Source organism: Eleginops maclovinus, chromosome 21 (assembly GCF_036324505.1).
Source record: "Eleginops maclovinus isolate JMC-PN-2008 ecotype Puerto Natales chromosome 21, JC_Emac_rtc_rv5, whole genome shotgun sequence".
Taxonomy (NCBI): Eukaryota; Metazoa; Chordata; class Actinopteri; order Perciformes; family Eleginopidae; genus Eleginops; species Eleginops maclovinus.
In genome coordinates, this window is record NC_086369.1 from 7637424 (window position 1) to 7664805 (window position 27382).

Here is a 27382-nt window from a genome sequence, read left to right on the forward strand (position 1 = left end):
TGATTAAACATCTACTGAGAATATATTTTGCCCAAAGCTGCATGATTCTATCGCACCAGCGGGAAATGATGTGCGCGGGAAGCCACCCACAGGCATGATTGAACCATATCTGTAGAGAGAGAGAGAGAGAGAGAGAGAGAGAGAGAGAGAGAGAGAGAGAGAGAGAGAGAGAGAGAGAGAGAGAGAGAGAGAGAGAGAGAGAGAGAGAGAGAGAGAGAGTTGTTGAGTCCGGTGTGACTTATCTATCCTACTCTGCTGCTGTCGGTAACGGACCGGCTGCGCACACACCTACACACACTCCTCTCTCTATGTCACACACACTGATTCGCATACATACTAAGGGGGGAACGGTGTGGCGCACTGGGAAGAGGGGAGGAGGAGAGGGAAAGAGACACATGTCAGACCGCATCGAGCAGGGGAATGTAGCCTACCGGAGTCCGCTGCACACACGCCCGGACTGTCCCGCACTGAGGGCTGCCTCGCGTTAACGGGACACTACTCCGGGCTGAGCGACTGGCGGGAGGACCACACCGGGATAGTGTTGTTAAGGAGTCACCTGGTTGCGGACGGAGGGGAGGGTGGGAGGCAGAAGGGCGGGAGGGCGCCCGGCTGACAGCTTTGTTTTGGGTTAACATCATCGCTTGAGCGCAACGGAGAGTCGGCGCAAAGTTTCCTCGATGGCGCTGGTGATGGAGCCGGTGAGCAAATGGAGCACGAGCCAGGTGGTGGACTGGATGAAAGGTAGGCTACAGCAAGAAAGCCCCCCCCCCCCCCCCCCCCACACACACACACACACATACCTACATTCATTATCAAACATAAATGACACACCTATGACCGGACGTGTGTGTGTGTTTGTGTGTTGTATGTATGTATGTTGTGTGTGTGTGTGTGTGTGTGTGTGTGTGTGTGTGTGTGTGTGTGTGTGTGTGTGTGTGTGTGTGTGTGTGTGTGTGTGTGTGTGTGTGTGTGTGTGTACATGAATCATCCTGGCACCTGATGATCAGTGATGTAATGTCTGAGTGACAGGAGCAAAACCAGCCAAACTTCACTGCTTTCACGGTTAAGGATTTTGAGGGCGGGTGTCTTGTTGGGGGAGTGGGGGTAAAGTGCTGACTCAAAGAAAAGGGCACATTAAGGAAAGATATTAAAAATGAATAGCTGCTATTTATTAAAATGGATTGATTATGAGACAGGGCCTTTGGATACCGCCTAGAAAGGCCAAATGGTAAACACTTACCCATGCCACAGTTTCATAATGAACCTAAATGATATTTGAATTTCTAAACTGGGGCTCTGGCTGGCCCTTGGGTGGCTACATTTCCTCTCTGGCAATGTAGCACGACCGACTCTAGATTGGCTTTAAAGCCCATGAGCTTTGGAGTGGCCCTCGTTCAGACCTCACTGCTTTCCAGGGCCCTGGACTCGCTGACCTGCTCACTCTGTTTCCCTGCATTGAGGGAAGGGTTGAAAACTCTTACCAAAAAAAAGGGCTGTCTAAATTGTAAAATGTTCAAAAAAACATCAAGGAAAAAATGTAATTTGATGACAGTTTAAGGAAAAAAAATGTCCTGGTGTTTTGCAGTTATCTCGTGATAACGACTTTTCTCAATATAACAAAGATTGTTTTCTGAATTCATTTATTTCGTTATCTCGACATAACAAAGCTCGTTCTCTCGTGATAACAAATGTATTATTTGGTTATCTCGATATAACAGAAATATTTACGTTACCTTAGCTGAAGCAGCCGGATAGATAGGAGTTTGTCAGCCTCTCATCTGCTAACAGTAGCCCCTAAACAATCCCAGTCAAGTAAACAAACTAACATAAAGTGTAACTTAGCGGTAGGCTACACCTACAGCCAGTGGCTACGGAAGCCGTTCGTGGCAGCTCGTGGCAACCTCAACAGGTTGAAATCAGGTTGAAATGGTTGAAATCACGTCGAACATATTATAAATTAATTCGTTATCACGAGAAAACGATTCTTTGTTATGTCGAGATAACAGTGCATACACATTTTTTTAAATCCATGGCCGTTCTCGGCTTCCGTACTTAACATAGCTTGTTCATATTTTAATTTATATGTAACGCACAAGCTTATTTATTTGTAACACATTTGTCACAACTCATTGAGGCTCTACATGCAATGCCAATAACATACTGGCTTCCCAAAGGGACCTGCCACAGTAGAAACCAAACTTTTAATCAGATTTATTATCCAACCCAATGTATTTAAAGTGAATAGCTCAGTAATAGTGATGCCAACACTTTAGCTCTACTGAAAAGTTATGTTAGGTTAGAACAACAAGGCACTATGTGAAGGTCATGCAGACATTTCTAAAGGGTCTATAGTTTTATTTATTTTAGGGGCAGACAATAGTGCAATCATGCCCTTATCAGGTCATCATCAGCTCAACGACATCTGTATTGTAACACAAGGCACAGATGCATCACCTCCATCAGCTTATCACAAAACCTAGCGTGATCCAAAGTCCCACACTCAGAAGAAAATGACTAATAATATAACTAATATTAGACATCATTGTTATTCATCATGTCTGTTTATTGCATAAAAAGCAGGTCAGGGATTTTATTGACTCACACGCTTCAATAAAATCGTGACAGAGATTTATTTACATGATGTTCTGTTTCTCGGAGCCTCTTCTTTGGATGGGTTATCAGTTGGTCATGTGCATATGGCATGTGTTTATGTCTGCCCTGTGTGTGTGTTTGTGTGTGTGTGTGGGTGGATGGTGAGTTTTTGGTCTCAGACCGTCTGTGCAGAACAGCTGACAGACACACACACACCAGCTCTGAACAGAAGGCTCCACCCGGGTCCTACATTTGCACTCGCACACACCCGAAAACACCAAACACACGTGGCATGCTTTAGTATGGCATTTGGTTTATGCCGGGTCTCTTGGGTGTGTCTGTCGCGACAGAGGGAAACATGATATATCATATCTCTGTATGTGTATAATAAAATGCACGGATTCATGGGACTTCTTCTCAGCGATGGCTTGTGTGCTCTAGGCTGTCCTAGAGCCTGTGTTGAAGGTGGCATGACAGCACCCTTACCTTGCAGTTTCCTGGAGATTTGGACAGTTTTTCAGGGGTCGGCAGAGATACTTTGTCTGTGTATATAGTTAGCTCAAAGCTAGCAACAACTTTAGCTTAGCATAACTAAAAGCTGCTGGATGGCCTCACTGTAGAGACAAGCCATTCCTCCAAATTTTTGTCAAAGAATGAAACACGGTGATATCTGGGAACTCACCCGACACAGACCCCATCCATTGAGCATCCTTTTTGGGTTTAATTATTTTATGTCATCACCATCGAAGCCTACAGCCTCTGTATAGAACACAGTATTTACCTGAGGTTTTATTTGAGCATGCGTGCTCACCCTGAAAACGACCGGGTCAAATCTTACGTGTATCTTTAATGACAAAACTTAGATTTGACGCCAGATACTCATTGGTATTCACTCCTTATGAAGGATATTACAGTGTTTAACCCCTTGTCAAAAACTTGGATGAATGGCTTGTAACTACAGTGAGGCCATCCAGCCTTTAGTTATGCTAAGCTAAAGTTGTTGCTAGCTTTGAGCTAACGATATGCACAGTCATAGTATTACGAGTCATCATTACCTGTGCTTAAGTCCAAGTCCGAGTCACCTAGGAAGAGTCCAAGTCAAGTCCGAGTCATCATTACCTGTGCTCGAGTCCAAGTCCGAGTCACCCAAGTCCGAGTCCAAGTCACAAGTCTAAGTCATCATGTATATTAATCTGTGAGGATATATTTCTTAAATCTAGCAGTGGGTTTGTTTCTTATCAATCAATATTTGTTATTGTCTACGTTGCGTTTATCCTCTTATTTTCTGCATTGCTTTTCAGTCTATATAACTGCTACAAGAACTTTGTTGCAATTCTTGTATAAAAGGTGCTATACAAATATAAGGCTTATAAATATAGTTATAAAAATAATTAAGGTTGGGTCGAGCTCCAAGACTGCCTTCAAAGAGCTGCTTCACAAATAAAAATGCTCTACAATAAACACAATGACCCTCTGTCAGCATTTCAGGTTTACTTGCATGTAAGAGAAGAGAGAGACAAAGTAGTTGAAAGACAACTGTCCAGTTTAGTTTGATATATTACAGTCGCGGTTTATTGTTAACTGGAGAACCAGCAATAACGGATGTTCCCAACGGCACCTGTCCATCGTTTCTCCGTGATAAATAATAGTCTGGACAGCTGGTTACCGGCTGGCAACGAGCCGTGTCAGAACTTGCCGCTGAGAATCGAAACTACGGTTAATCAATCAACTTTATTTCAATCAACTTTATTTATAAAGCCCTTTAAAACAGCCGCAGCTGAAACAAAGTGCTGCACCCGGATAAAAACACGTAGCACAAAACACAAAAACAATATAAACACAACAATAAAAAATCAATAACAATATCAAAACAACAAGCCCAATGAAACAAATACAGAAACATAGTCTCATGCTGGGTGAAAAGCCAAGGAATAGAAATGGGTTTAAGATGAGTTTTAAAAATGGGCAGTGAAGGGGCTTGTCTAATGTGCAATGGGAAGTGATTCCACAGATTAGGACCGGCAGCGGAAAAGGCTCTATCCCCTCTGAGCTTCCGTTTAAGCCTTGGTACCTCCAGGAGCAGCTAATCAGCTGACCTGAGGCACTGGGCAGGAGCGTAAGGATGGAGCAGCTCAGAGAGGTAAGACGGGGCGAGACCATTTAAAGATTTAAAAACAAATAAAAGAATCTTAAAATGGACTCTAAAATGCACAGGCGGCCAGTGGAGGGAGGCTAACATGGGAGTAATGTGCTCCCTTTTACGTGTTCCAGTTAGGAGGTGAGCCACAGCATTTTGGACTAACTGGAGACGTGCGAGGGAGGACTGGGGAGCCGGGATGTAATAAAGGCGTGGATTACTGTTTCAAAGTGCTTATGCTGTCCATCTTAAAACCCAAGTTTGTGACTGTTGTCTTCCTGTAGTGCTCCAAGGGGCCCACGTCAACAGGACGGGGTTCACAAGAGCCACTGGGACCGAACACCATCACTTCTGTTTTGTTTTAATACAATTTTAAGAAGTTCATGGACATCCAGGCTTTAATGTCTTCAAGACATAACAGAAATGGTTTCAGAGAGAAAGCATCCTTCTTCTTCAGTGGCACATAGATCTGGCTGTCATCAGCGTAACAATGAAAAGAGATACCATGCTTCCTCAGGATTGAACCCAGGGGCAGCAGGTACAATGAGAAAAGCAGTGGCCCTAAAACTGAACCCTGTGGAACCCCATATGACAGCGGAGCAGTGCGGGACTCAGAACCACCAAGGCTTATGCACATGGTTATGTCTGCCGGATAGGACTTGAACCAGTCCAGGGCGGTACCAGAAATGCCCACTAGGTGCTGCAACCGAGGCACTACGATGTTGTAGTCCACGGTATCAAAAGCCGCAGTTAAGTCCAGGAGGACAAGAATCGCATAGTCTCCAGAGTCATTTGCCAGGAGGATGTCATTAAAAACTCTTAATAAGGCTGACTCTGTGCTATGCAGTGTTTTAAAACCGGACTGGAAGACCTCCAGGACATCATGCTCATCCAGAAATGATTTTAATTGAGTATAAACAACTTTTTCCAGGATTTTTGAAATATAAGGCAGCTTGGAGATGGGTCTAAAATTGACTAGCACACCAGGGTCAAGACCAGGTTTCTTAAGCAGGGGTTGCACCACAGCATGTTTAACACTTTGGGGGACAACACCAGATGACAAACTGCTGTTAATAATGGCCAGAACCGACTGCCCTATACTAGGGAAGACCTCTTTAAAAAAGTGAGGTGGGACAGTGTCACAGGGAGAACCTGATGGCTTAATCTGGCCAACCACAGCTTCTAAAGCCTTCAGAGACACAGGCGCAAACAAATCAAACACAAAGCCAAGCATGGAACAGGGTCAGAGGGGTCAGTCGCAGGAGTAGAGATGAAAGCCCTTGCAGTAGTAACCTTGTCAATGAAAAAGTGCAGGAAGCTATTGCACATTTCGGGGGATGCCTCTATGCACCCAAGCTGGGCGGGGTTAAGAACAGTTTCAATGGTTAAGGAGCCTATATACCGATGGTAAAGAATGTCACAGAACTTTAGGTCATGAAATGTCCACAATCGTCCTCTCACAGAAAGAGCATTTAGCCTGCTCTTTCTGTCAAAGCACACAGCACAATGCGGGGGGCGTGCGGTACTGGAACTCGCCTTGCAGCTGTACAAGCCTGTGGCTGAGTACATCCTGACTTGAGACAAAACTTGTTCGAGTCTGAGTCCAAGTATTATCGTCAATGTGCGAGTCCTCATATGCGAGAATTCACGAGTCCGAGCCCATCAGTGCGCGAGACCGAGTAAATTCACAAATCCCGAAAATCGGATAACTGGAGTTAGACTCGACTCAGACTCGAGTACTCTATCTCTGGTGAACACTTCAGAATTTCCTGGTTTTATGCATGGATTGGTCATAAAATGTGATCTGATATTCTTCTGACTCACAATTATAGACAAATACATTGTGATAAAGTGAATAAAGCACAAATATTGATATTCTTTCATGTACTTTTTGATTACCTCATTAACATTCACATCGCCAGTGGAATTCCAGTCAATTTCTATAGGGATAAGATAAAAATAACTTTATTGATCCCAGACTGGGAAACTCGTCATAGTAGAAAAATTAAAATAAATAAATAAATAAATAATAATAATAATAATAAAAATAATAAAATAAATAATAATAATAATAAAAATAAATAATAATAATAATAATAATAATTATAAAATAAATAATAATAATAATAAAATAAATAATAATAATAATAATAATAATAATAATAATAATAATAATAATAATAATAATAATAATAATAAAATAAGTAGGATCCTGAAGGATATCTTAATTAACTTGGTGATAGCAGACTGTCCAGCAAAACAGCCCTAAATCGAAATACTCTCTTCACCCTAATTGATCGATGCGATGATGTTTTGATATTGGTATGCTTTGCTGTTTTAATTCCATACATAGTGCTGCATGTTCTTCGTTCAACATTTGTTTAATCAGTCCCAACACATTTTCGCGGTATCATGGAGTGCAGGTTCTCTTTCCTACTTCTGACATGCAGTGGTGTTTTTTTGGAGAGCAGCGGCTTCTTCTGTAAAACTTTGCCATGGACACCATGACTGATCAATCTCATCTTTACTGGGCGCTCACTTCGAGGGAGACCCGCCGCAGTACTAAATTGTCTCCATTTATATAAAATGTGTCTTAACTGGGAACTGATAAATAACATAACCTTTGGAGATTACTCTGAAACCCTCGTCAAGCTTTATGCAAATCAACAGTTCTCAATTGGCTTTTGTTGAAGTCTAGGGGTTCACATACTTTTCTCAACCTACACTTTGAATGTGTGGATGATTTATTCAAAATGGACAAGTAAAACAAAACAATAATTGTTGTTTGGTGCTAAGCAAGTTGCATATAGTGGATTTATGAAAGCTTTATTATTTTAACAACAACTAACAGCTGTTGCATTTGGACAAAGGGCTAATAAAAATCAGCAAGGCTAAAATATTGGGCTGGAACCCGAAACAATGAGCTGTACATAATTCTTAAATATGCCCAAAATGTGAAGCTAATAAGGATTTTGTTTAGGTGAAATGTGAAAAATATATATTTTTGACATTGTCCCTTTAATACATGTCTTAACAAGCATGTTGGTGCTGTATTTAAAGATGTTATTTTTCTTCATAAACCTCAGGCCAGCTCAATATTTGGGATATTCATATACATTATATCTGGGTTTTAATGTTTTACAAACTTAACTTGTTTTACCTCCAAGAATGTCTAAGCGGAAGTGCAGGCAACCCAAATATGGTAAGGTATAGCACCGACTAGGCCTTAAGTAGTTTTGTCCCATTTCAATTGGTTGTTCTCATGACGTTGGTCAAAAAATAATGCACATTCTTCCAGTTTTAAATAACATTGATCAGTAATTTACAGACATATGGATAAAAGTCTGCTTGCCAAAATAAGCATTGTGTTTAATGACTTTTTCAATGACTTTCTGCCAAAAAGGTCTGTCGATGAGGCAAACCAGAAAAAGTAAGGAGAGAAACACACAGTAAAAAATTGCATTTACGGTAAGGAACTGCAAGAACACACATCGTTTTCAATATCAGAGGAATTTGATAGCTTTATTCCCCCCATGCAGTATCACCCAAGATGATACTGGGATGTATAAACTTACCATAAAGTCACCTCTGACCGACAACAGGGTTCTAACATCCTGCATTAAAATTCCATGTACACAGCAAATACTCGTCTCCCTTTTATTTTTTCCGGAGCCTCATGTGCTCCGAACAGATGACACAACCCTTACAGGGCCAGATATTTTAGAGAACTCCCAAACATCCCAGAAGTCATAGCAAAATCTAGTTTTATTAGATGACTGTTTGTGTGTGTGTGTGTGTGTGTGTGAGAGAGAAAGAGGGTGTTTGTGGGAGTTTGGCTCGCCTGCTGTTGTGAAAAGTGTGCCTTTGTGGGAGTTAAGTGTGTGAGTCAGCTATGAATCACACACTTTCTGTATCAGTCAAAAATATGCGCTCACATACTGTACATACAGCGATGTGAGCGCATTATTGTACATATTAGGCACCATTACACAACAAACACATACTGATATTTAAATTCAACTTGAAAAGTTCAATTTCTAGAAAAAAACTTGGTAGGTGCATTTTACCATTTAGACAGAAAAGTGACTCAACTAGGAGAGTTCTTGTTCCCCAGGTGGTACTTCTTCAATTGTCAAGGGGTGAAAGAAGTAAAGTATGATTGGAGTTGTAGTGTTGAGCAGAGATGTCAAGAGAACCCACTCTTTGGTACCAAGTTGATAACGAATTCTGAAAAAGTGACAGAACGGGTTTCTATATTACTGAAGGAACAGTATCTATCAGAGGCTCCAGACAGACACACAAACACTTGAATAAATACATGTTTTCACAGCAATATAAAAAAACGGAGGGAATTAAGACCTGTTTCAATTTCGAACCAAAAGTTGACCCTGTAAAAATAAAAAAGTTAAGGATAGCAAGGAGAGAAGTTGAAGAGTGAGGGAAAAAGTAAAAATACATGTACTTTAAAAATAGCTAGCTAAAATGGTAAATAAAAGTTTGCTTGAATGAAAACGGTTGAAATATTAAGTAATAGATTAACAGTGGAAAAAGATATCTGAAAGTAATGGCAAAGGGCGGACCACACCAAGAAAGATGAGTTTAAGTTCATTCAGGTCCTCATTCTTATCCACCTTTGCTATTGGATCCCAGCAGAGACCTAGAGGTCACTTGTGATTGGTTAGGAAAAATTGAATCCCTGATAAAGGGCAAATAGCTTTAACAAAAATGTACTTATTGAATCGATATTAAAATAGCTTAAATCAATAAATAATGCCATTGATGAAGTGGTATTGTGTTTTTCTGAAAGGGCTTGTTTGACAGAAAATGTAAAAGAGTGAATCTCATACAGCAGTCATTATGCTGTATACATATCCTCTGTGTCAGTGAGTGTCTCACTCTGTGTGGGCGGGTACGTGCTTGCTGATGTCGCTCACAATTGGTCTCATCAGTATTCAGGGCATTCACGCTCTCTCTCACTGGCAGTGATAAGCGATGCTGATTATCAGTGAACTGTTGCTACACAGTGTGCATCCCCCCCCATTCTGCTTCCCTGCCTCGCTCTGCCTCTCTCAGCTATAGTAACACTCCGCCTGTGAGAGCCAACGTTGTTTCAATCCGGAGGAAAAAAGTTGAAAGTATGAGCAGCAAGGTGCACTCGCATGATAGCGCGTTTTCAGAGATGTATATCATCATGAGTTATCTAATATAATGATGGATGGATATAAGCAGCATTTTAATATTGTATCTGATTCATTTTGAGCTATTTTTCATTATTTATCATACTGGTGGGTAGTTTGAAAATGCATTATTGATTTCTTTTAGCAACTTTGTGGGCAGGGGAAAAAAACAGCACCTTTTAAGTTCATATTGGAAACTCACTGCTAACGGGAGACATCTTGTTAATGAGTTTCTAAGGCACTACAGGCATATTTCTATTATGTTAGAGTCAGGCTGGATGTTTACCCCTCTATCAGATGTTAAGCTTAGCTGCACTAATTGCCTCCTGCCTTAAAACACAGAGATAATATACATTTTACTCAGAACAAGTGTGGAGTAGCATCACATATTTCACTTAAAGTCATTCAATGAACCTTAAGTGTACCTCAAGTGACCTTCTTCCAGCATCAGAGCTATGGGAGCCGCACAAATTTCCTCTGAGCGGTTGGAGGTCTTCTTATTGAGGCCTTTCATGCTTGTCAGTGGGAGCTGTGAGCCGAGTTATCGCTCATCGACTCCAAGTGTTTGGGGGTCCAGATAGTGGAATCAATTCGTCTAGATTCCTTCAAACACGAGATAATGGTTGTGAAAAGAAGGCTCATATTCAAAGCTGATTGCTGGCTGGCTGTCAAATCTTTTTTTTTTTTAAAGATAATGGATTTTACTTTCCAAATCGTTTTTTTCCCCAAACTTGATGAATGGCAGTCTGAAACTGAACGCTTCATTTACAATTCAGATGTAGTGGCTGTGGAGGGGGAGGAAGCAATAGGGGGGTGCGGAAAGCAACAAATGCTGTTTGAGCGACTCTGATGAGAGATGGAATGTGTGTGTGTGTGTGTGTGTGTGTGTGTGAAAGAGCATGCAATTTAGCAGCTGGCTTATGAGTATTTTTTCTTTTCCGCCTTCCTTCTTTCTCTCCTTTTTTCCCCCCATGCATTTCTTTTCCACATCTTGTGTTGTTATGATAGATGAGTTTATTACGAAGCAGGGACTTGAAGCGGGGGGGGGGGGGGGGCGATGTGTGAGTTTGGTGTGTGTGTGTGTTGGCAGTTTGTGAAGAGGTTGGAAGCTATAGATACATTCATTGTTTTGGGAGCCAGGGGCTGCAGCTCTGTCTTGCTCTGCTTTCCTTTGACTCAGCAAACCCAGGTCAGGCCAAAAGAACACACACACACACACACACACACACACAAACAATTATCAAAGCGCGCACCCACCCACTTACACGCTCACACACTCGCAGATCTAAAGAGACTGTCCCACTCAGACATTACACAATCCAACAGAGAGTAAAGCCTGGATGACTGCCTGATTACCCAACTATTACCTCTTTATTCCACTTTTTTGACTAGTGTTCCAGGTACAAACATTGTGTTGACAGCATTAACATCTTGGGGGAGGTAAAGCCCAAAATGGATGAAAGAATTGCTAGTATATCGACTGTCCTGCAGTCCTTCGAACACTGCACCGGAATCACTGACTTCTAATTAACGTAAGACTGCTCTACCCACAGCCTGACTCCAGTGACTCTCTTGTGTGTTCTCCTGTAATCCCCTGTCTGTGTCCGTGTTGTCAGGGGGGGCGCCTCTCATTCGTATCTTGACACGGTGAATCTCTGCCTGCCTGCCTGCTGTTTTGCTAAGCTCCCACATGCTGTCTCCATTACGCTGCCTCCGCCTCACCCAGCCGGATTTCTGTCTGCACACCCATTCCCATTCCCTGCAACCTTACAATAAACCTTATTTTTTTTCAGTGTCCTGCATATATTCTTTTCCCCTGTTGATTGTCACAGAGCCACAACTGCCCACATCTACCCTTAGATAAATAATCTGTAAACTGTTAACTTGTCTGACAGTTTATAGATTATTTATCTTCATAGTCAACTGTATATATATCTTTTTCTCTAATGCCAGTTTTATTTATTTGTATTTCTATTTCTTCTTTTGTCTACACTTTAGCATTGTTTATTTCTTCTTTTTATTTCTAATTTCTTTCTTTGCCTTTTTATTTCTAATTTCTTTCTTTGCCTTGTATACAAAAATGTCCCAGTTTGGGATTAATAAAGTAATTCTTATTGTATCTTGTGGAATGGGTCTCAAAACATAAATATAAAGAGATCAAGTGAAGACACAAAGTGCATTTTTGGCCCTGTACCTATAAAACGAACTACATTTTAAACATATATCTAATCCTATTGTGTGTTTCAACAGCAATGGGCTGGTATCTACAAACTGCAGACGAGCTGAAAAGCCTCAAAAACATGACACAGCAGCTGTTTGTATTATCTTAGACACACCAGAACAAGCATCATAGAAATGTGTCAAGCATTTTACAAAGGCAAAAACAAACAAACAACATCTGTCCTCCCTATAGTCTGACTTTGGAGAGGGAAACCTCAGGTGGAAAGTAAGAAAAACGGACTATCGTTTCTGGAGTGCAGTCCAAAACACATCATTTCAAATATTATCGATCTAGTAAAGTCTCCGCTGTGGACAGGTCCAAAAGACAATGTTATGGGATGAAACTCCCTCCTGTATTTATGACCCATCATTTCCATCTACCTCATGTGTAGAATATATGATTGCAGGCAGTATAGCTATAAACACATTCAACCACAATTTAGCTGTATAATGTTTCAGGAGACGAGTCCATAAAGATATTTAAACAATCCAAGGTTTCAAGGTTTTATTGGTCGAAGTGCACAGCATATACAACATATATGTTGGCAATGAAAATCTTATATCCCATGCTCCTCCAACAACTCAACATACATGGTGCAAATAAGATAAATAAAATAGTGCAAAAAGAGAGAAGAATATTTACAATAACCACAATAAAGATTTAATTTATCCATCGAAGTTTTGATCTCCTGCTTGTCCTCTTCCTCTTTAACATTTACTCTCTCTAGCTGTACCAAACGGAGATGCTGTGGTGGTGGCAGATTGGCAGTTGAATAAAATCACCTGGCAATAAACTGCTTTTGTAGTTGGAATAAGACTAAACCCAAAATACGCAAGAACAGGTGCAGAGGATTCTTTTTTTTATTATTACTTAACCTATTACGTGATCCCCCCCCCACATGATTGTAGATGCAGTCTTTCTGAGCTCAGCTGCTTGTTCCAGTAGAGACAGCTTCCTCGATTGTGCATAAAATACATTATTTATTAGGATAATTTACTTTAAAAATCATGGCAAAGGGTTTTATACACTTCTTTAATATACACACACTGTTCCCTTAACATGTCATTCCTGTCAAGCCTCTCCATCGGACATAAGGTTGTCAAAAACATGACTCCAAATCAATGTTATGTCCTGCTGCATTTGTAGATAAGCAACTGTTTGCTATCAAGTAATATCTACTTAAAAAATGATGATATGTCACAGCTTGTTTCTGCTCCAGAAATCCGCTTAAATTATAAATGTAGATGATGTAAAGTCTTTCTTTATGAACCCAAAAATCTGCCAGTGAAGATTATCTCAAATGTGTTCCAATGCAAAACAAGTATTTTCTTGGTTCCGTAACAATCTTGTGCCTTGGAATTTCATGAAACAGATTAAATGTCTTAAAAACAGGTTCAAATATTTGTAATTTTCAAGCGTTTCAAGATTTACAGGTTACTTTTTGGACAGAATGACCTGATAAATGTGTTGCTGTCTATTTCTCATGAATGTATCCAGATGATAAAGTTTCTTGGCAAAAACTAAAATGTGTCAACCCTGGTTATCTCAGGTTTGCTGTGTACACAGTTTAATCAAGGAAACCTTTTCATCAACAACAAACATCTCGTTCTGTTATCACCTTGGAGATAAGAAATATTCATTTATGACCTTACGCTGCAGTCGTGATCTCATTTTGTAATAAATATGAGTGTATTTATTGTGAGTAAATCCAATAATGTGTGCTTGCCCCAGGTCTGGACGACTGCTTGCAGCAATACGTTGGTGTGTTTGAGCGTGGAGGTGTGTGTGGGGAGAGGCTGCTGAGGATTAGCCATGCCGAACTGGAAGAGCTGGGAGTTTCTCGCATCGGACACCAGGAGCTCATCCTGGAGGCCGTCGACCTGCTCTGTGCTCTGGTGAGTTTGGGGGTTTCTTTTGTCATTTAAATGCAGTTCAGATGTCATTAACCATCCTTATTGATTCAGGTAATATACTCATGTTCTAAGTGAGTTCACAATGTTATAGATTTGTCACAATGTTGCTGCAAATCCTTGCGTTAGCACAATCACAAAAATAAAGTTAAAAATGGCACTTTAAATCCTCTACAAACTAAAGGTTGTATAAAATTATGCAAGTGTTGTGATTGCCAGAATAGGAGATTGAAAAAGATACAACTGAAATATCGTATACAAAGTAGAGAGAGCTGGAATCACATTTTTAGAAGTAATACCACAGTGTAGTTGTACTCTGGCACAATAAATAGCAGTACAAAAGTAATAACATAAAAATGTAATAGAAGTTGTCAAAAGTAAAAGTACCAATCTTGCTTTTCAGAATCATTTATATATTATTGTATCATAATTATTGCTGGAGCTTTTTAAATTACTAAGCGTTCTGCAAAAGTTTTAAATGACGAGAAAAAGTTACTAATAGTTTAGCCTGCTGCTTATGGCTAACGCAGCGTTCACACGGTTCCGTTCCGTTGACGCGTGCCAGAGGGGTTGTCTGCCGCTTGGGGTTAATACGACCGACAACCAATCACATTAATCTCCCGCCTCCGGACACTCAAAGCAAAAAAGCCCGCTTTCTAGAGCTCGATTATTGCGAAAATGAATTTATATGATGAAGATTTATGGCATTAATGTCTATGGCGATATTTTAAGCAACATGCCATGCTAGCTTAATATGCTGTATGCCTGCTAGCTGTCCATTCAATGTTAAAACGAAGTACAATGGATATAAACTCCCAAAATAGGCGAATACATACCAGTTTCACCCACTGTCTCTTACACCTCCCTCCAAGCCTGGGTCTCCTGTTTGCGTCCCTGAATGTGGTAAGCAGGGGTAACCAACAGGTCGATCGCGATCGACTGGTCGATCTTCAAAGCCTTCACATTTTCTAAAAAAAAAAAAAGAAGCTTTTTAGACCTAGCTCTGGCTTGTTGATTTGAATCACACATAGGTCATTTTACAAACTCCAATTGGTTATTTGATATGCAGAGGTCTATGCTGAGGCTGCATGCAATTGTGGGCGAGGTTAAAAAAAAAAAACATATCCTAATGGACATCTTGAGAAAGTAGTAAATTTAAACTGTGCCAAGTTCTGCCAACCTTAACTAACAGTTAATATTGATATGGCTGAGGGTCCGGCAAAAAATACATCAAAAATGTATTATTTCCACCCGGAATGGGAGCATGAATTTTTTTTCACATCAGCAAATCGAACACTATATATATGCCTCATATGCCAACAGGCGGGTAACCTGGAGCGCCATCATGCTAGCACCCATGCTAAATTCAAAGACTCATATCCACTCAACAGCGCATTAAGATAGAAAATAATTGATGAACTGAAAAGAGGACTAAAAGCACAGCAGTCGCTTTTCATCGCGCCTACAGCAAAGAGCAAGGCAGCTACAGAAACGTCCTTCTGAGTTATCCATATTTTGGCTAAGCACAAAAAAAACATTTACGGATGGTGAGTTCATCAAAGAAGCAATGAGCGTTACAGCTGACGTCTTGTTTGCTGATTTTAAAAACTAATAAGACATAAAAGCAAGGATAAGAAGTGTACCACTTGGTGCACCAACTGTAGCCAGACGAGTCGAGTCATTGTCCGAAGATGTATCCCAGCAAGTATTAAAAGACTTATCTTTCTCTGAATACTTTTCAATTCAATTTGACGAGTCTACCGACGCCACAGACACAGCCCAGCTAAGTGTGTTTGTCCAAATGGTTTTCACGGATTTTACCGTCAAGGAGGACTTTCTGGCCCTTATCCAATTGAAAGAAAGAACCAGGGGTGAGGACGTGTACAAGGCATTCAAGGACTTTGTGCGCGAGTACAAGATTCCCATTCATAAAATAGTGTGCTGCGATGATCGGTGTTCGTTCAGGATTTGTCGCATTGTGCATAAAAGCCCAGATTTTCCACCATTTGTAAACTATCACTGTGTGATACATCAACAGGCATTGGCAGCTAACATGTAATGAATGTTGTTGTTAAAATAGTCAATTCAATTCGGGCAAAAGCGCTTCAGCACCGTCTATTTAAGTCTTTATTGGACGAACTCGACTCTGAATATGGAGATTTGATCCTTCACGCAGATGTAAGGTGGCTCAGTCGGGGCAAGGTGCTCCAGCGTTTTCTGGATTTGCTGCCAGAGATCATCAGTTTTCTGAAGTCGAGGAACGAGGAGTATGAGCAGCTGTCCGACAATACCTTGTTATTGGACCTTGGGTTCCTTACCGATCTGACCGCAAAACTCAATGACCTTAAACGAGAATTGCAAGGGAAAGACCGAGAGCTTGGTCACATGATTAGCGCAGTGGAGGCAGTCAAAGTGAAGCTCAGTTGGTGGACCAGTCAGTTAAGACATGCGAGGCTGACACACTTCCCAAATCTTGAAAAGGTGTCACAAAACCTCAGACAAAACCGCTTTTCATCCTGAACAATTCTGCGCCCATTTGAACAAACTCACATCAGAATTTGGCGCTCGATTTGTGGAGGTACAAGACGTGGGGCAAGTAGTTGGTTTTGTATCAAACCCTTTCCTCAGCATTGACATTGAACAGCTGTCAGTTAAAATGCAGGAGGTGTTTACATTACCTATGGGCGTTGACATGGAGATTATTGAAATGCAAAGCGACATTGAATTGAAGGCCAGAGCAAGAGACCAGGACTTTTGGTCTCTCGTGAGTAGAGAGCGGTATCCACCAGATGTTGTTTTTAGCCTCAGATAGCATGTAGCTCATGGGTTTCATGTGACGTCACACATGAATCGCAGCGCCATCTTGAGGACCGTTTACTACGCTAAAGTAAACAATGCCATCTATCTGCTGTGCTGTGGGCTGCAATAACAGCAAGTCAAATAAAGATGGACACACATTTTATAACATTCCCAAGAACACAGAAAGGAGACAGAAATGGATAGCTGCAATTAAAAGGGATCAATGGACGCCAACAGAACACTCCAGGCTGTGCAATGAGCATTTTATTTCGGGTGAGTTGACTGGAACTGACGTTAGGTAGCCTAGCTAGCATGGGTGGAAATTAGCACCAGCCAAATAGTGGTAACATATTACAGGGGCTGGTATATTTAAAATACACAATAAACAATTACCTTTGGTTTATTATTTTTTATTTATTTATTTTTATTTATTATTATTAAGTTTGAAACACAAATTGCAAATGATAAATTTAGAGATATAGCCAGATTACATGATAACCCATGATTCAACATATAAAATTATTTAAGACTGCTAGCTATTTTCTACATTACTATGTTTACATTAACAGATAAGACCAGTTAATGATACCATTGGCAAATGTTAATTATTAGCCTAGCTTCTAGCTTTGACTTAGCCTGGCTGGCTAGGTCAGTTAAAAGCACCAGGCAACTTAATAGCATAGTAATAAGACCATAGTACCTTTCCTATGATTACGAACATTTTCTTAATCTTCACATGATAAATCCGCGGGTCGTGTACCCATTTGGCTAGCCATGTCCCACTCGAACCATTAGAAGGCGCTTAGCACTCGATGCTCTGCACGGTCCTAAAGATGGCGGCAGGACAACAAAAGTCACGTGACTGAAATCCATGAATAGAGGGAGAAGGACGCGTGGAGTTACATACTAAACACACCGCCTCTACCTCTCACTCATTGATGCTGCAATAATACTATTGCGTGTATAATAACTGATAAACCTCAGAAGGATTGCATAATGGGATATCGTAAGTGAGAGCTTCAAGAGTCCGCTAACAAGAAGGCGACGGTGACGTCATAGGAGCTCCTGACGACGTCAGCCAATAGAAGAGTCCGGAGAACCCCATGTGACGACAAGCGGCCAACAGGATCCAGCCCCCACTACCAACCAATGAGAGGACGAGAACGGATCTCGTCTTATTTTGAAGTTAGTTTTTGTATGACCTGAAAGGGATGGCTCTATAAAACATGTTTGTATTGTGAAATTGATCTCTCCAAGACAGTAACTACTGATGAGGACCACTCATTCAGCGGCCTGTGGACGCGTGTACCGGGCTATTGAGCCACAGCTGTGAAACTTTTTAAAACCTACTGCTGCATCCTTTTATCAAATACTCCTTTTAAAACTTATATGAGGAGCTTCACTTCATTTTCTTTTAAATCGACTCCTGGGCTTCGAATAAAAGAACATTTCTTACACTACAAAAAAATATGCCTACCCAACTTTAACCTATTGTAGTACATCAAAATGTCTTTGTTGATTATATTGTGTGTTAATTGTTTCATTTATGTTCTGCCTCTACCGGACTATACATAATGGACGATTAAAGCAGTCTTGCTTACTTGAACTTTATTACATCCAGGCATCCACTCTCTGCCTTGTACATTACTGAACTGGTCCGCGAGTGCGGTGTCACATAGAAATCCGTCCCCCGTACAACTGTACTTAATTAAACAATCCTATTGTTACATCTTTCTTTTTCTTTTTTAAAGTTAGTCTCTTTCCTAAGGTATCAGTTCAAAACATCATTTTCATTTCTTTTTTTTTTTTTCATTGTCCATACTCCAATCACTGAACATAGTCCGTCAGGTAGTGTGGCATGACAACTTGTCGACCTGACCTGGTGAACTTGTCTTGGTTCTGTACTGGGCCATCTGGCCGTACGGCCGCCTCAGTCACTGTTGGTGTGGGTGCGTTTCGTGTTGGTGTGAGCACGGTGTGATTATGTCTGAGGTGACGACGATTTCGTCTCACAACCCCTCCTGACTCTAACTGCACCTCATATGATCTATGGCTCACCTGCTGGACCACTCTCGCTGGTCTCCAGCTCCTGTGTGTGTCACCTGGCTGTACTCTCACACTGTCCCCTCTTTTCAGAGCGTCCATGTCTTTTGCTGTGCGGTTGTAGTACTTTTCCTGTCTCTGTCTGTTGTGTTTCAGTCCCTGTTCGTTGTGTGTTACCTCTGGCTTCAGCAGAGTGTCCTTTGTGGGAAGCAGGGTCCTGGTCCTCCTGCTCAGGAGTCTCTGTGCCGGGCTTGTGTTGAGGCCCTGGCTCGGTGTGTTGCGATGATCTAACATGGCCAAATACGGATCCTGTCTTGCTGCTGCAGCCTTCAGCATCAGGTGCTTGGCTGTCTTTACCGCTGACTCCTCCTTCCCATTACTCTGCGGGTATCCTGGCGACGATGTCCTGTGTTCAAAGCCCCACTTCTGGCTGAAGTGCTGAAACTCTAGAGAGGCATACTGGGGTCCGTTATCCGAGATAACAGTGTCAGGAATCCCTTGTCGTGCAAAGTGGGCCTTGAGTTTTCTGATCACTGTATTGCTCTTAGTGTCAGGTAGATAATCAACCTCCCAAAAGTTTGAATAATAATCTACTGTTATCAGATAGTCTTTATTGTGAAAGGAGAAAAGGTCTGTTCCCACCTCGGCCCAGGGTCTGTTGGCCATGGAATGTGGGTGTAGTGTCTCTCTTTGTTGCTTTGGGTCCACTGACCTACATATGTCACATTTGGAGATGAAGGTCTTGATCTCCTCATTCATTCCAAGCCAGTAAACACACTCCCTCGCTCGCCTCAGACATCCTTCTACTCCCAGGTGAGAGGAGTGGATCCTGTGAGTGAGGTCCACCCTGAGTGCGTCAGGTATCACAGCTCTGTCACCTCGGAACACTATGCCGTCCTGGAAACTCAGTTCATCTTGGAAAGTGTGGTAGTGTCTGATGTCACTTGGTAGGTCATTTTTTCTCTTGGGCCACCCTGACAGTATTCTATTTGCTACAATCTGTAACTTCATGTCATCTTTCGTTGCAGCCCTGATGGCGCTCAGCCTCTCTGCTGAAATGGGTAGGTAGCTGACCATGTTCACAGTCTCTATATCTGTCTCACTCTCTCCCTTAGTGCTCTCCGGTAAGTACGCTCTACTCAGTGTGTCTGCTAGTAGCATATCCTTGCCTGGAACATATGTTACATTAATATCATACTGCTGCAGTCTGAGTAGCATTCTCTGCAGTCTCTTAGGTGCACTAAGTAATGGCTTCCTGTGTATATTCTCAAGGGGCTTGTGGTCGCTTTGTACTGTGACTTCCCTGCCATAAGTATACTGATGGAACTTTTCCATCCCAAATACTATTGCTAAACATTCTTTTTCTATTTGGGCATAGCCCTTTTCAGTTGGTGTAAGTGCTCTACTACCAAATGCTACCGGTTTACCTTTCTGTGTCAGGGCGGCCCCAAGTCCTGTGTCTGATGCATCACATTGAAGTGTCAGCTCCTCTTCCTTGTTGTAGTACTGTAGGACTGGTGCTTTAGCGATTTTTTCTTTCAGTCTTTGAAACGCCCCTTCTTGGATGTCTGTCCATTCCCACATGTTTTCCTTGCGTGTGAGTTGTCTCAGAATCTCACAGTCATCTGAAAGGTGGTTATAGAACTTAGAAAGATAGTTGACCATCCCAACTAGTCTCTGTACCCCTTTCACGTCGGTTGGCTGTGGCATTTCTCTGATTGCCCGTACCTTGTCTGGGTCAATCCTCAGTCCCTCGGCCGTCAGCAGATGACCAATGTAGGGTACCTCTTTTTGTCTGAGCTTGAATTTGTCAGCGTTCAGCTTGATGTTGCGCTCTCTGCACCTGATTAGAAAACGTCTGACTTTCTCATCGTGGTCCTTTTCTGCCTTCTCTTGTGTTTTTCCTTCCCCTGTGATCAACACATCATCTGCTATGATGTAGATTCCTGGGAGACCCTCCAGGGCCTGCATGAGCTTTCTTTGGAACACTTCTGGTGCTGGACTTATTCCCATTGGCATCCTTAACCAACGGAAGCGACCGAATGGGGTGGCGAATGTGGTAAGGTAGCTCGACTTCTCTTCTAGTTTGACGTGCCAGAAGCCTTGCTTCACATCGCAGACTGTGAAAACTTTTGCCTTTGACATTTCCGGCAGGATGTCATCTAAAGTTGGGAGTGGATAGTGACTTCTTTTAAGTGCTCGATTCAGAGGTTTTGGGTCTATACAGATCCTCAGTTTCCCATTAGGTTTTCTCACCGTTACCATGCTACTGATCCAGTCAGTGCTGCGTTCCACTGGTGTGATTATGTGTCTTCTCTCTAAATCTTTGAGTTCCTCTTGTAGAGGTGTCATCATAGCCACGGGCACTCTTCGCTTTGGCAGTTTCACTGGCGGTACTCTGTCATTTATCTCTATTCTATATTCACCTTCCATGCAGCCAACTCCGGTGAAAACATCCTCAAACTCCTCTTTGATTTTGTCCATGGTCATGTGTTTGCCACCTGCTGCCTTCGTCACTGGGCTCAGCTCTTTCGTCACTATGCTGTCTATAGCCAGAATGTTCTCGTACTGTATCTTTATCAACTTCATTGCCTCGCTGGCTTTTCTGCCCAGTAGAGGGATTCTGCTACTCTGGTCAACCACTTGAAACTCCAGTCTGTACAGCTTGTTATTTCTGGGGTTTCTGACCTTAACCTTACATATACCCAGAGGAGTCAACTTGGTCTTGTTATACATCACTAAGACTTTCTCAGTGTGCTCTAACTTTGTGTCTGGGTTTAGTAGATCAATGGGGATGATATTACAGGTGGCCCCACAGTCTATCTGGAAGTTAACTAACTTTTCACCCATCTTCATTCTCGCAAAGAGCTGCTGGCTCTGACTGTGGCTGTCTTTAACCTGGTTTACATGTTCAACCTCTCCATTTACTTCAGTTATACAGTTGACATCCTCATAAGAGTCACTGTCACTGGTCTGCTCTGTAACTGTATGCACTTTCTTAGTTTTCCAACTGCTCTCTTGTCTAGATCTGCACTGAGCTGCAAAATGGTTTTCCTTTCCACACTTTTTACACTTTTTTCCGAAAGCTGGGCATTTTTTCTTATTCTTCTCGTGTGTTCTTCCACAAAACTTGCACAGTATCTCATTGTCTTTTTGTCTTTCTTCTGCTTGTTTCAGTGCATGTACTTCCTCCACTGTCCGTCCTTGAAGGGTTTTGCTATTCTCCCTTGACAGCTCTGAAGCTCTACATATGTGCAGGCATTTATCAAGAGTCAGATTATCTTCCCTAAGTAATCTCTCCCTCAGTGCTGAGCTATTTGTGCCACACACAAGTCGATCTCTTATCAATGAATCTCTAATGTCCCCAAAACTGCAAGTACTAGCAAGCACTCTCAAGGCTGTTACATAGCTGTCTACGTTTTCATCTAATCCTTGGTTTCTCACGAAGAATCTGTATCTTTCCACAGTCTCGTTTACCTTGGGGTTGCAGTATTCCTCAAACTGCTTGATCACTGAAGTCAATGTGGTCTTTGCTGAAGCGCTAGCACTGGTTGGCAAAGTTGTCTTAAGTTCTCTGCCTTTTTCTCCGACGAGGTAATTGAATAGCTTGACTTTCATGGTCTCGTCGGCATCTGGAATGGTAAGGTCTGCATACAGTGTGAACTCCTCTTTCCAACTTTTCCATGTCTTCGCCAAATTGCTGGAGTCCAAATCCAAATTTCCCGGAGGTTTTAGCCCTTCCATTGCTGTCAGCTAGCACTAGCCGTCTTTTGGCGCGATCGCAGGTAGCTGTGCTGCCGTCTTCCGTCAGGCTAGCGTGCTGGCTAGTTCAAACTTTCACTTTTCCAAGTTAATGCTTACAATTTTTCCAACGTGCATTCCACTGCCACCATGTTTCATTTATGTTCTGCCTCTACCGGACTATACATAATGGACGATTAAAGCAGTCTTGCTTACTTGAACTTTATTACATCCAGGCATCCACTCTCTGCCTTGTACATTACTGAACTGGTCCGCGAGTGCGGTGTCACATAGAAATCCGTCCCCCGTACAACTGTACTTAATTAAACAATCCTATTGTTACATTAATTATCTGAATTTAGATAGTAATTTATTTTTGTCAAATACATGTTGCGGAATAAAAAGTACAATATTTACTAAAGTAAATAGTGGAGTAAATGGATAAAGTTGCCGAAAATGGAAAGGTTCTAACCAGAGGCGTCACTAAGTTTTAAGGACAGGGGGGGCTTAGCCCCAAGGAGATGCACAGGATGTGAGTGAACGTAGCGCGCGAGCACAACATTTCACAAACAGCTAGCAAAGGCTGAGAAATGATTTAATAGTTGTTATTTATTAGTATTTATGATAAGTCTGTTTTTTTTAATACAGTACAACAACGGTACAACAACAATTAACATTAACAAGAAAAAAAATGGCTACAATTGCAATTTACTTGGCGGGTGGAAGTATCAAAGAATGCCGTCTGTTTTTAAGGGTGGCAAATCAGTCTATCACTCTGTTGTGACTCAGATGCTGAAGCTCGGCTTTTTCAATTCACATGACTGCAAGACTGTGACGTCTTTTTTGACCCATTGTTTGACGCAGCCAGGAGTGCAGCCGACGCAGTGCACTAAAGGACCTTTCACATGAGCAGCTGCTTACAGGCACTGTTAGGGCAACTTGGATTGTTGCCTTCAGAGAGGGAAACATGTCTGAATCAAGAAGGTTGTGCACAGACAATATATCTTCAGGTGAACATCCAGCCTCTGTTTTCCGGGTAAGAATGTTTCTGGCCACCAGAACCTCCTCTGTTTTCAGGTCAATGCTGTAGTGTTTTGCAAGTTCATTCAAGTGTGATTCACACAAGAAGGTCTCTTATTTAGGACTGCATGCCTGGATGCCTTTTAGTAGCCATGCATCTACACTGCAAAATCTTTGCTCAAACTCGCCAACCATCCTATCCACACAAGGGAAAAGTAACTCTCTTTTCAATGTGTCTTGAGTTGTTCAGTTCAGTGCGTGAACCTGCAGTTGCCTCCAGCACAAAATCCTCCATTCTCCTCTGTTTATGCCTTGTCTTGGCACCTGGTTCTGGGATACTGTGGGTGTGGCACAGGGCTTTGGTTCTCTCATATAGCTCTGTGGCAAATGCATCTGTGCGTTTGCCCTTAAGTGTGTTACACATTGCTTGTTTGCAGATCAAAACTTCTGCTAGGTCTAAAGTCTGTTGCTGAAGGAACTTGTGAAGTCCTTTGGTTACAGACAGAAGTGACTGAAACATCAGTAGTGCGTAGACTGCTGATAACCTATAGAGCTTTGCTCTGAGACCAACATCGATGGGGGATCGAATGGCAGAAAGGCACTCCAAAATGGCAGGCAATGTCTCAAGAACTGCATTGATCGATCGCAACTGACATGCCCAGCGAGTGTTTGAAAGTTGCACAAGCTCAGTTGTTGTCCACCCAAGCCTTGTCTGAGCCTCCATGAACTTATGATGATCAATAGGGAGGTGCTGAAGAAAGAGTACACACACTCCAACAAGCCGAAAAGCTCCACAGCCTCTGGGATGGCCTCGCAAATATGGCACAACACCAGGTTAAGTTCATGAATGTAACAATGCACATGAATAGCTCTGCAAGACCATTGTTTTGGTTCTGCTGCTGCAGCTCATTTGCAATGGACTGGGCATCAACTGATTTGATCTCTGCAAGTGCTAGGAAACGTTCTTTCACTGCCCCCTCTGACACATACCTGACACAAACAGCTAACTGCTCTGATTTTTCATCCCTTGCCTCATCTGCCATGATGGCATAGATTTTGGACTTTGTCATTTCAGACACAACGACACTAGTGACTTCCTGGGCACAATAGTCAATCGTCCCATTCTGGGATGTTGGTGAGATATACTGAGCATTTGATGGGGGTTTATGTTTTTGAAGAAAAGGATCAAATTCCTTGAAAAACTCCAAGCACACAAGAAAATCCCCTCTGTTTGTGCTGTCTGTACCTTCATCATGGCCACGAAAAGGGAGTCCCTGTCTCCCTAACATAGAAGTGACTGCAACGATTCGCTTGAGATACTCTCTTCTCTCTACTATCTCACTCACATTTGCAGATGCTATCATTTGTGCAACGTGTCCCTTTGCTAGTTGCCTGGTAGCTTTTCCATGCAACAACACTGTCCTTATGTGTTTGTGCTTGCCAAAGATGACTAAAGCTTTCTTCCAGTTCTTGCAACCACTACTGACCAAACTATCATGTTTGATGTTTTTGCTAAACACTCTACATGGGAAGCAGAAAGCGGTATTCTGGTTGACTGAATATTCTAACCAGTTGTGCTTTTCAAACCAGCTGTGGTGAAATGCTCGCTTCTGCTTCTGTTGTGGGTAGCTCTTCAGCTTTACCTTTCTGGGCCCTGTGTCTTTGTCACCTAAATCAAACCCTGTAGTGGAGTGAGTTGCTGCAGCTGCTTCATTATTTTCCCTCTCTTGGTCCGTTTGCTCTCCTGCTCTCTCTGTAGTAACCTGATTTTCCTCTGCCTCTGGATCCCGTTGCTCTCTCTGACTTGACCTTGCCTGTTGATCATTTTCTCCCTCAGCATCTCCTTCTGCCTGACCCTTCAAGATACACAATAAATTGAATTAATAACTGATCATCATAGAGGCTAATGCCATGACTTTCACTCAGAACACAATAATTGTTTGCTCCCAAATATTTTGAAGTCGCACAGATTACATTTTGGGCACTTATGTGACTAAAATGGTTGTAATTTCAAGCCCTGAAAAATATTACTTACTTATTTGAATTAAAGTAATATTTGGGTCAGGCTAATCTGGTTTACATATATATAAGTTAAATAAGTCTTATATGGTGTACCTTGACTGAAATGTTTCATATTTCCTATCCAAATTCAGTTCCATAACATTCCAAGACTGTCTGCATCACAAATGACTCTATTCTGTGAAATCCTTTAGGACTCTGTAGTGTGTAAGCCAGGTTTGTATTTGTCAAACATGGAGCATTTCATTAATTGCATGGGACTTTCTGCTGTTAGCTGGGGGATGGAGCTAACTAATTGTTACTACCAGCAGTGATGAATACTTTCTGTCCTGAAAGACGTTCTGATGTCCATTCTTCATCCATCCATTCATGCTATTCTCGTAGCTGTGTTCTATTGGGCTCTGTGTGCAATGGTAGAAGTACCAAATTGACAGCTGCTGCAGGTAACGAGCGCAAGCAAGGTCGCAGGGAAAACGTGGACTGGATTTTCCGTAATGTGGCCGTTCTGAAAGGCGCGTACAATACGAAGTGAAGGGAAACTGACTGATTTATGATCACATTTAAGTCCTTAATGAGAGGTTATATGATTGTTTATTTAAACTGATATGCCGGCCGCTTTATATTGAATTTGTCGGCATTTCTTTGTAAAAAAAAGAAATATATATACATATATATATATATATTTAATAAAACAACACCAAACTATTTAGGGGGGCTTAAGAATATTTTAGGAGGGCTTCATTCCCCCTAAAACACGCCTAACGACGCCACTGGTTCTAACTGTACTTTATTCCATTACTCAAGTAAGAATAGTTTCTTTTAATCAGTTTTCTACAACCCAAAGGTCACAAGCTGTAATAAGGTCTGTGTAGACTGGATTGGAAGGGAATAATTGGAAGGGAATAATTGGCTATTGAGTAAATAAATTAAAAAGTAAATATGAACAAACTACTTAATGTTAAATGGATACTATTCCTGCAAGTGGATGTAAACATGAATAACTAACAAAGAGTGAATGTATTCTAAAATGACAACAGTCATTGTGCTGACCTTCTCTGTGACACATATGTAATGTAAGTCATGATTATGCAACAGACTCTAGTAAACATGTTGACAAATAAGAACCTAATCAGTATTCATGGTGATTCAGTGTCTGGAGGTTTAGCTCATCGTTGTGTGTGTCTGTAGAACTCAGGTCTGGAGACAGAGAGCGTCAGGACTCTGGCTCACAAACTCGGCGCCTCGGCCAAAAACCTGCAGAACTTCATATCCGGCCGCCGCCGCAGCAGCCAATCGGAGAGCAGGTCCTCGCGGCGGCTTCCCAACGACCTGCTGACCTCTGTGGTGGACCTCATCACCGCCGCCAAGAGCCTGCTAGCCTGGCTGGACAGGTACGTGCTGTTGTAAACAGATTTGATATGATAAGTAAACATGAAGGTTTTGTATTATATTACTTGTGATATGTCATCAGGTAGATACAGTACATTAATTAACTACATAACAGTTGACAAATCTACAAGGAAAATAAATAAATAATAATAATAAAATAATGGATACAATATTCACACTCAGGTGTACATTAATTGTCTATTCTTACCTCGTGTTCTTTCTAAATGTTCATTATAGTTTTCTATACTTGACTCATTTTTCCCACCTTTCATCAAAGATAAGCATTCGGTTTCTAATTCTCACAATTTGTTTTTATTTTATGGTGCATTATAGT

At 41.7% G+C, this 27382-nt stretch overlaps 1 protein-coding gene across 1 annotated transcript in view; it reads left to right on the forward strand.

Annotated features, from left to right (window-relative positions):
• Positions 1–594: 594 nt before the first annotated feature.
• cnksr2a (connector enhancer of kinase suppressor of Ras 2a) overlaps positions 595–27382 on the forward strand; it is a 56535-nt gene continuing 29747 nt past the window's right edge. The window contains exons 1-3 of the mRNA XM_063874053.1: positions 595–741; positions 13859–14022; positions 26848–27050. Coding sequence (XP_063730123.1) covers positions 678–741; positions 13859–14022; positions 26848–27050 — 431 coding nt within the window. The 5' untranslated portion in view covers positions 595–677. The remainder of the gene's footprint in view (positions 742–13858; positions 14023–26847; positions 27051–27382) is intronic.